Raw genomic sequence first — 10,405 nt, 5'->3', positions numbered from 1 at the left:
ACCACAAAGCCACTCTGTTGTAACACGTGCAGAATGTGGCTTGGCATTGTCCTGCTGAAATAAACATGATGTCCCTGAAAAAGATGTGGTTTGGATGGCAGCAAATGTTGCTCCAAAATCTGCATGTAGCTTTCAACATTAATGTTGCCTTCACAGATGTGCAAGTTGTAATATTGTAATGTAATGTAATGTAACTAAAGACACCACGTCCATGATTTCCAAAACCAATTTGAAATGTGGACTCATCAGACCACAGGACACTTATCCACYTGGKGTCAGTCCATCTCGGATGATCTCGGGCCCAGAAAGAGCTGTGTTGTTTCTGGGTGTTGTTGATTCATGGCTTTGGATTCGGATGGTAGAGTTTTAACTGTCACTTCTATATGTAGTGATGAACTATGTTCACTGACACTGGTTTTCTGAAGTTTTCCTGAGTCCAAGAGGCAATATTCATTATAGAATGATGTTGGTTTTTAATGCGGCACCATCTGAGGGAGGGAAGGAAGGTCACAGGCATTCAATGCTGATTTTAAGCCTTGTCGCTTACTTGCAGAGATTTGTCCATATGAACTGTAGAAAATGAAATCTAAAATGCAAATCCCTAAATTTGTTGCATTTACACCTTGAGAAACGTTCTAAAACTGATGGGACTGTTTGCTCATGCATTTGTTCACAAAGTAGTGAACCTCACCCCATCCTTGCTTGTGAACAACTGAGCCTTTCGKGGATGCTCCCTTTATACCCAGTCCAAAGAACCTGTTCACCAGTGGAATGCTCCATGCAGTTGTTTTTGAGCATTCTTGTAATTTTCCCAGTTTTTTGTTGCCCCTGTCCCAGCTGTTTTAGAACGTGTTGCAGGCATCAAATTCATGATGAGTGAATATTTGCAACAAATCAATAGTTTATCCATKTGAACATTAAATATYTTGTCTTTGTAGTGTATTCAAYTGAATATAGGTTGAAAAGGATTTGYAAATCATTGTGTTCTGTTTTTATATATGTTTTACATGATGTTCCAACTTCACTGGATTTGTGTTTGTACTTTCTATATTTGGGCTGCAGAACAAACTGGTTGGGTTAAAGATTAAGTAATTTTTAATTATTCTTACTTTTCTGACTTTTATTTTTATCAAATATGTTTCTTAAGCCAATAAAATATTAGAAAAACATTTTTAAAGAGATGTATTTAAGCTAACATAGTGCCATAATGTGAGTGTTTCTGTATTTTTGCTCTAACAACATTGCTGCCTTTATAATCAATACTAGGACTTTGACAGACACATAAAGGAACACTCTGTTGCTCCCTCCTCCGAGCGCCGACAGACTGTCTGCCCCCATTTTTTTTTACTGCAGTGTAAGCTTGTCACACCTCYTCTCTCCTAAACTCAAATAGACTAGAAAAGATTTATTTGTCTAGCTTGTTTAATTTTTTAAATGACTTGCAGATTTTGACATTTCCAGATTTGTCATTGACTGTTTTTGCACAAGTATTTGGGKAAACAGATTCTGGTTCAGGCAGGATGCTACATGTTTGTTTAACCTACTTTTATCCTCTCCCCTCAGGGACAAGTCAGGTTGTAACATTTTAGTCTCTCTGGTGGGCGGGTAATTGTACAACACCAGTCACAACCTTCAGACGGGGTGCATTAGCCAAACACTATCTTGTAAATGTATAATTTTAGTAGKTATTAAAGAAATAAATTGTCAGAGTAGAGACCTGTAAGCAAATACTTAAGCAAACTCTTWTATGTCTGAACTGGTAGATGTTTAYTCAGATTATTAGGTAAGCTTTTCTKTTTCCTCTTAAGCAACAGCTCAGTCTTTCTGAAGTGCTTATAGCAAGTATAAATACTTTTGTCTCTAAAATCGATTTGCTTAGTCGGTCACCAGCTTTAAAAGCAGTGAAGTGACTCACATTGGAGTCTGAGCTGCAGCAATAATTGAGTCCAGATCCTGGAAGAAATGTGTGAATATTGGGGCTAAACAGCATGCTTATTTTGTGATTCAAATGGGTCATTCCTTGGGAGATGTTGAAGTGGAATAAGCATTATTTTTTGTAGTGTGTATATATAATCATTTGGAGCTTTTCTGCTTTAAAGGGGGCATATCATGCAAAGTCCACTTTATTAACATCTAAAAAATCCAGAAAAGTTCTGGAAGAACATTCTTTGGACAGATAAAACCAAGATCAACCTCTACCAGAATGATAGAAAGAGAAAAGTATGGTGAAGGCGTGGTGCAGCTCATGATCCAAAGCATACCACATCATCTGTAAAACACAGCAGAGCAGTGTGATGGCTTGGACATGCATGGCTGCCAGTGGCACTGGGTCACTGGTGTTTATTGATGATGTGACACAGGACAGAAGCAGCCGAATGAATTCTGAGGTATTCAGAGCCATACTGTGTGCTCAGATCCAGACAAACRGATTGGTCGGTGTTCCATAATACAGATGGACAATGACGGAGAGTCYGAACTTAAASTGCATCTGAAAGGTTTTTTTCAAAATTCAYCATGAAAATGTACAGAACCAAAGGAAAATGTCTTTGTCCAATGAGATATAGAGATAACTGTATGTTTCTTGTGTTTTTTTTAGACCACTTGTCTCTGTTAATGAGTGTTTTTTTGTCATCTKAGCACATTATCAGGTTGTTTGTTACACTGCAGCAGGACTTTGTGTACTGCAGATCAGAATAACAGTATTGATTGACACACACAAGTTTGTTCAGTTTGAACAGTTTTCCTGCAGCATTTATTCCTCTCGTCTCCCCCGCACAGACGATTCACGCAGAGCTCTCCAAGCTGGTGAAGAAGAACTCGGAGCAGAGGGGAGCAGAGCAGGCCATGTATAAGAAAATGCTGGGTAACCCCTCTAGTAGGAGCAGCACACAGAAACCTCGGGCCAAGTCTTCATGGGTGAGAAATGCATAAACAAAGTTTAAAAATGCAGTGTCAGAATAGTTGAGGTTAGGAAAACGAGCCTTGTCCTGTTGTTTTTAATTCATTCAACATGCAAAGTTTGTTTGTTTTCTTACAGGATCTCAGCTGGAAGTGGCTCTTCGGTGCCACCGCGGTAGCCATTGGTGGCGTTGCTCTATCTGTTGTCATAGCTGCCAGAAATTAAAGTGGCGACGACTCGATGAGCCTGAAAACACTGAAGCAAATCTGGCAACATCTTTTGATCTCAAAGGATGTGGAAGCGTAAGGTGGTCGCTCGCTCTCTTTTCTCTACTATGTTTGAGAACTTCGAGACAAACAATAAATGGTAATATTACTATATAAGGAATGGACTTCCAGCCTTCTAAGTGTGTGGGCCTATGCACATCCGTCACAGTGCCAGACATCGTTTTCATTTGTTGCTATTATGTTTTTGTTGTTGGTAGCCAGTGTTGGAAACTGATATTTTGAAATGAAAATCTGTATGAGGAGGGATTAAAACTAAATAAAAATTTAATATCTTTTAGTTAAGAGACAAAGCGCTTTATGCTATGTTTTATTGTTTTTTTTTAGTTTTGAATTATTAGATTTTTCTTACAAGATAATTTATTTTCCAAGAGATGTGATTTTTATTTGTTATGGCACAGTGTTTCTAATCAAACTACTCCTGTTATTTAAGCTCCACAAGATGGAAAGATGATCTGGGTGTGTTCTAGCTCTCCTTTTTTTTTTTAAAGATTCTGCTCATACATTCAATAATAGACCAAAGTAACAGAAACTTGTACAGCAGTGCAATACAGTAGTCCTAGATATTGAAAGTTATTTGTAAGAAAAATTTAACACCAGACTATTTATTTTGGGTGAAACAAGCTATATTCTTATTAGATAACTTGGAATTAAATTAGCATGTCTCTGAGGCGTCAGACAAAGATGCCACTGATGGTTTTAGATTGCAATTTACTTCAGTGGGACATTTATTTTATTAGTTCATGTATGCTCAGTAAATTAAGGCTCACAGGACCATTTTTTGTAGCGGAGATAAAATAATGTTTATTTCTTGATTGTAGTTCATTATATTTTAAGTTGTGTTGATTTAAGACCAAATGTTGAATTATGTTCTCGAGTCGACCATACGTTTGCCTGAGAAGTTGTCCTAAAATGATTACTGCTTCAGCTCATCCAAAACTGTGTCTATGCCAAACATGTGGTTTCCTCTGTAGATGATAGATTGATTGAGCCTAAAGTTGCGTAATCTAAAAATGTTTGCTACAGTTAGTTGGAAAAGTTCTTGGTATTCCCGGTGTATGTTAATTTTGTATTTATCATAAATAAACAGGTCTTATAAAACTACTGTTTCTGTTGTGTAATTTACAGTTCATGGTTGTTATGAACAAATTAAATATGCCATTCATGTCCGGCAGTTAAATGTGATCTAGAATAAAAATGGTGGAGGAAATGGCGCTGCTAATCAGTTGTTTATGCGGTGGTAGACACATTTTTCCTTCCAATCACTCTCCACCAGAATRCACTGTCGCTACCCATGTTGGCATTGAAGTACCCCCAGCAGAATAAAGGAGTCCCTACCTGAAGCTAATTTCAGCACTATAGGACTCCTATAAGAGGCACCAACGACAGTCAGACCCTGTTCTCCCAATACCAGGCTCCTTCCCYACCAGAGAGGTGACTTACTACATCCCWAGAGCCAGCTTCAGTAAGCCACAGTCAGAGAGCCAAGGCCTCTGCCGCACATGGCACCAGACTCAGGTGGTTAGGGTGGGCCCACAGGAAGACAGCTCTTCACGTGGGCTGGGTAAGGTGTTCGCAATAGTTAGCTTTTAGGGTCCTATTGCAGTGCCGTTAAAAAAGGGGATTTAGCTTAGAGGCAAACCCAGACTATTAGACCTGGGCCTTCAGTTTGAATGAAATATAAGTCATGCAATCTTCTGATTACATAAAAAATAGAAGCACTCAGAGACATCCACCTGGGTAATGCAAACGTGTTCAGCAGCTGTTTTTAAGTGTTAACAATAATATATAAACTTAAAAGTATTTAATAAGAGATGTCAAAAGAAAAGTTTCAACTTCTAAATGGATCACTTAACTAATGAGTGGACTATTATAGTATAGTATAGTATAGTATAGTATAGTATAGTAGTATGGTATTAGTATAGTATTGAGTCTACGAGCTTTAGGACATTTGTTATGAGGACAAGACGGTTTCTGTAATACAGAGTATTTTATTCCTAAAAACATGTTTCATTTAAGTTCCTTCACTCAGCTGATGAACCTTTTCAGGGTCTGTTAGCTGAGTAAATATYGGTTTTGTTCATTTAGTGCAAATTGAATTTGGAGGAAAACAGAATGACCACTGCTGCTTTCTGCACAGTTAAAAAACAAGTGGACAGAGGAAACGAACATGTGCTGCAGGGATTACATGCAGGTAAGTTGATTAGAAAGAAACAAGCTAATGAAGAACACAACTTACTGCTCCTGCTTGTTTGTGGTTGATGCGTTTATGTTATAAAGCTAATCTTGACCCTCATTTATTGAAATCCCCCACAGAAAGTAGGCCTAAGCTTCCAATATTTGCTTCTTTTGACTAAATAAAAAATGTCAACACCAAATCACCAGAAATTCGCCCAGTTTTTCACACTAAATGGATTTAAACCAAATATAATCACTAGAAACATTTTTCTGTTGACTGCAGCAGGTGACTTTAATCACATAGACCACGAGACTCTCATTAGTTTTAATGGGCTTCTTGTTCAGTAAGTTCATTGAACTTTTTAGTTGCTTTCAGACTTCACCAGGACACTGCTMATTTTAACCATGAAAACTGAAAACGTGCTGTCGAAGACGGAGCTCATTTCCTGTTGCTCGGTGATTTCATCGTCAGTGAGCGAGTCGCTGAATATTCATTGAAAAAGCAACGGGACTTCTCGCTTTACGACACACACACACACAAGCGCGTCCGTGACCGTGCGCGTGGTGGGAACGGTGGCAAGATGGCGGCGCTGAAGGAGGAGCAGTGTTACGGACTGTCCTGTGGAAGAGTGAGCAACGGCAATAATGTCACCGTCTTCCACGTTAAACTCACTGACAGCGCGCTCAGGGCGTTTGAGGGCTTCCAGGGCAGCAAGGTAATGTGTCCCTCTCGGTACCGGTGTCGTGTTTTGGGTCGTTTTTTTTAAAAGTGTGTGTGTGTCCTGTCGGGCTATGACAGGCAGACTGAGCTCGGTCACTACTCTCGTCTGTCTTCAGGCTGCTAGACGACAGCCTGCTTCATTTAAAGCACTAATCCTGAAAGATGCTGTGTGTTTCAGATATTTATCTTTAGACAGAGCCCTTTTAGCTATCTGCTTTATTTGCCTCGACAGTTTAAACTTCATTGGTCTCGACACGTCTTCAGGAACTGATAACACGGGAAGGGGGGGATTCAGGCAGATGTTTCCAGAAACTTTAAGTAGTTAAAAAAAAAAAAAAAAGAACGAAATGTTTGTCAACCTTTGCTAAAAGCTAAACTAGCCTGCGACTGCCTGGCGCTGCTTCAAGTTCTGTATTTTTGTTTTAACCTGAAGCTTTGCCATGACTTAATGACGACGCTGTGAATAATTGGGGGAAAAAACAAACCCAGCAGATTTCACTTCCCAACCCCCTCACTTCGAGGAAACACTCACGTCCTCCGAGCAGACTCAGAATTGCGTCAAACTCATACAATTCATCATTTTTTTGTGTGTTTGTTTTGCAGGTGGTGTTTTTAAAGTGGTTGTGCTKTAGCTGGTTTTATTGCTTGGCTCGTTGTTCCGGCAGCTTTAAGCTTGTGCTGTGTGACCATCTAACGTTTCAGCTGCTATAAATATTTGACAGGGAGAACCTGGCAGGACAGGACAGGACAGGACAGGGCAGGGCCTTGTGTCCAGCTTCAGAGCTGTCCACATTAAGACAGCAGCTGATCAGTCAAAACAGTCCAACTGGAACATGTAACTGGGTGCATACCAGTAACAAATGTCACAGAATAGGTTTTTTTTGTTAAATTTTAGTTTAAATTTTTTTTTAAATAGGGCAGTGTTTGTATATTTTTGGTCATTCACACTAAAATGTTCATACTGAGGGGAAAACACCCTAATTTGGCTATTTTAACAGAAATGCAAAGCATGCTAATAGATTTGTATTTCAAGTTATTCAAGTTAGCATTTTAGCCCATACCAGGTGTCTCTGCAACCTTTTTACAATCATATTGTTTCTGTTCCTTGGCTGTAAATTAAAAAAGTGTCCCGAGCTGCAAAACATTAGGGCTGTGTATTGGCAAGAATTTGGCGATACGATACATATCATAACAGAGGGGTCACGATACGATATATGCCGATATATTGCGATACTATAAGCAAGGCGATATATTGCGATTTTTTGTCCAAAAATTCTATTAAATAAAAACCTCTTACTGAAAAAAAAAAAAGAAAAGCTAATGTTTACTTACAATGCTAATGCTACCCTTACTCTCTGGCGCTCAAGAGGTAGAGTAGCCAAATGGCTGGCTCACTGCTGCCARCTAGTGGTCAGAGGCTGAACTACAACATAAAAATGAACAGCTGGCAGGAAAGTTGACATTTTAAACCTTAATAAAAAATCGATACAGGGCTTTAGAATATCGATACAGTATCGGGAAATGAAATATTACGAAATTTCAGCGTATCGATATTTTCTTACACCCCTACAAAACATGCTGTGATTATCAACTGGTGGTCTGTGGGCCACTTTGTTTGTTGAATGGGGGTCTTTCCGGCCAGTGGTGGTGACATTATAACATCTAAAAATATGTAGTGAATTTTAGCTTTATCACATCAGTACAAAAGAAAAGACCTTATTCATGTAAACAAGAAAACTATAAATACTTTATATTAAATTTAATAAACTACAACTGAACTATGAAGACATTTTTGTTTTTAAGTCGTCTTATTGGGATTATTATCTAGTCAATTCTTAAATGTTTTAAAGCTTGATGGATTTGAGAGAACATACTTTAAGGCTGCAAGTTGGATTATTTATAACGGGCTACTAGCATGATCTAATTAAYATGTTTCACTCTTTGTATTTGTAGYATCAAGCACCGTTGCAAACAGATTGACAGGAACATTAATAAATCTAGCCTTTTYTGTTGTGAGTATAAAGAACTAAAGATTTAATCTGATTTTAGCTTTGGTCAAAGCTTCAAAGAGCTGCTGCAGAGGGACCAAAGYGCCACAGGTTGCAGACCCCTAGCCTGTATTTAGTATTAGCATTTGGGATGAACATATTTGTGGCTAATGTCTTTGATTMATAACAGCTAACCAAAGATTTATGTGTGGCAAAGACCCACAACCAGACACTGACTTCAGGGGAATCTGGGAAATGATCTTTACTTAATGAGGCACCTGATCAACTAGTTGAGCTACCTGGTTCCCCCCAGCTGTAAGTGGCTAATTATCTAAAGATAGGGAGAATGGTAAACATGTTTTTAGAAATGTTGTTTTCTTTCCTCTCGCTGTGAACTGTTAGGGCTTTTCATAATTATAGGATGCTCACATGAAGTCGTCATTTTTCCTTTAAAATCCTGTTTAGAGCCATTCTATTAAATACCGATTTTACTTTTTTAAACAGAATACAAACTGTCTTATTTTTATGTTTGTTTGTAAAAGGAAAATCATTTCTTCATCTTTGGCACGACTCTTTTGTTTCAAGCTTTGGATGCTTGAGTTTGGCAGTATTTTGCTGTGAGCGGCTGCCAGAGGAATATTTTAGCAAAGATGAAAGGAATTGATGAGCTGAGAGGCATACAGTTTAGACAGACCAGACAATCAAAAACCAGTTCTCAGCTACTTTTCCTTGAAGATAACTCGCTGCTGTGGTTCACTGCAAGTTAACTGTGTCGTGTGCTCAGAAATCAGAGAGCAATCTTGGTTTGGGAAAAGTGCTCAAAAGCTTTTTGCACCTACATCTGGAGGATGTTWGTTCTGATCATGTCTGGCTTTTTGTGTGAAGAAGAGTTTTGGGAACTTGGTTTGTGCTGGCTATGATTTAGGGGTGCAACAATACATYGATCTATGACGATATATCAGTTTGAATGGTTCATGATTCAGTTATATCGAGGCAAAATGAAAATATCCATCTTTATCGTCATCATATTCTCGATGTGAATCGATATATGCCTATCTAACACAAGTCGCYGTGTTATGGGTATATGATATCGCATTATATCGATYKCAGGTATGTGAATTGAACTGAACTGAATTGAAATCGTATCATGACAGACTTTGTGATATTGAGAAATGTTGAAGTCATCCAACTAGGGCGGTATATGCGGTAGACAGTAGAAATTGTATTAAGTTGGCCTACGGTAGAAATTCAACCTCTACCGTCATATCGTCATTACATTGCACCTGTGTCAGCATGGCTGCGAGTGCAGAGACAACAGAACAGGAGTTCGAAATATAATGAAGAAATTATAGCGTTTTAAAACGTGTAGAGAGAATAAATCCTCAAAATATCCTCCTCCCGCTGTAGAAAAGTTACGTGGTGACGCGGGATCATTTCCTCCTCCTCTCCTCTCCTCTCCTCCTGCTGCACGTCACGCAGAGCGACACTTTAACAACTGTAGTTTTTCGCACCGAATTGTTGGAGAAAAAATGTTTTATGTATTGTTACCCACAGAGATTATTAAAAAAAAAAGACGTGGATGTTCGTTCAGTCATAAATCCATCTTGCTAATGTAAAGTCAGCTTCTGCTCTGATGATGAAGATGAGCRTGCAGCAGAACAGCAGCTGATAAGTTCAGCAGTCAGAAAGCTCAGTGTTTGGCAGGCAGATATTAAAGCAAAAATGTTGGGTTTAATTAAGATTACAGTTTTCTGCAAAAAAATGCTCTAAAATTACATTATCTTAACTTTTTATGATAATTTCCTACCGCGATATGTACCGTTACCATGAAGGGGTTCAATTTATACCGTGATATGGATTTGAGGTCATACCGCCCAGCCCTAATCCAAACATATCGTAGTAATATCGTATCGTGATAAAGCTGGTGATTTACACCCCTACTATGATTTAATAAATACAGAAAATGGTGTATTTTCACGTTCATTAGCAGTGGCATGCACCATGTCCAAAATGCTACGTGTTTGACTACATATGTGCCCGTGTAACGTTACATGGTTAGGAGGTAATAATTATAATTGAAACATGAGTCTGTTAACCCTCCTGCCAAATGGAAAACTATACAATTTCTTCCAATCAGGTTGTTAAATCTGCTTTAGCAATTTCAATGTATTTTTGTTACAAATGAAATCATACCTCAGTCATCATACTGATGAAATATGAGTGTCTCAAATAATTGAAAGTATTGAAAACTAATATTGAAACTTTATTAGCTGCTTATGCTTAGTATTTCAATCAGTGAGCTTTTGTAAACACTGAATTTCTCAACTAATGCAGG

At 38.4% G+C, this 10,405-nt stretch overlaps 2 protein-coding genes across 3 annotated transcripts in view; both read left to right on the top strand.

The window, feature by feature from the left end:
• Positions 1-4,287, top strand: part of fkbp8 (FKBP prolyl isomerase 8) — a 15,657-nt gene extending 11,370 nt beyond the window's left edge. For both annotated transcript variants that reach the window (XM_014004641.1, XM_014004642.1), the window contains exons 8-9: positions 2,779-2,916; positions 3,038-4,287. In XM_014004641.1, coding sequence (XP_013860095.1) covers positions 2,779-2,916; positions 3,038-3,124 — 225 coding nt within the window. In that variant the 3' untranslated portion in view covers positions 3,125-4,287. The remainder of the gene's footprint in view (positions 1-2,778; positions 2,917-3,037) is intronic.
• A 1,401-nt stretch (positions 4,288-5,688) lies between these two features.
• ell (elongation factor RNA polymerase II) overlaps positions 5,689-10,405 on the top strand; it is a 38,645-nt gene continuing 33,928 nt past the window's right edge. Inside the window, exon 1 of the mRNA XM_014004640.1 lies at positions 5,689-6,077. Coding sequence (XP_013860094.1) covers positions 5,943-6,077 — 135 coding nt within the window. The 5' untranslated portion in view covers positions 5,689-5,942. The remainder of the gene's footprint in view (positions 6,078-10,405) is intronic.

The sequence above is a fragment of the Austrofundulus limnaeus genome, unplaced genomic scaffold, assembly GCF_001266775.1.
Source record: "Austrofundulus limnaeus strain Quisiro unplaced genomic scaffold, Austrofundulus_limnaeus-1.0 Scaffold25, whole genome shotgun sequence".
Lineage (NCBI taxonomy): Eukaryota > Metazoa > Chordata > Actinopteri > Cyprinodontiformes > Rivulidae > Austrofundulus > Austrofundulus limnaeus.
This window is presented reverse-complemented; position numbering and strand designations above follow the sequence as displayed.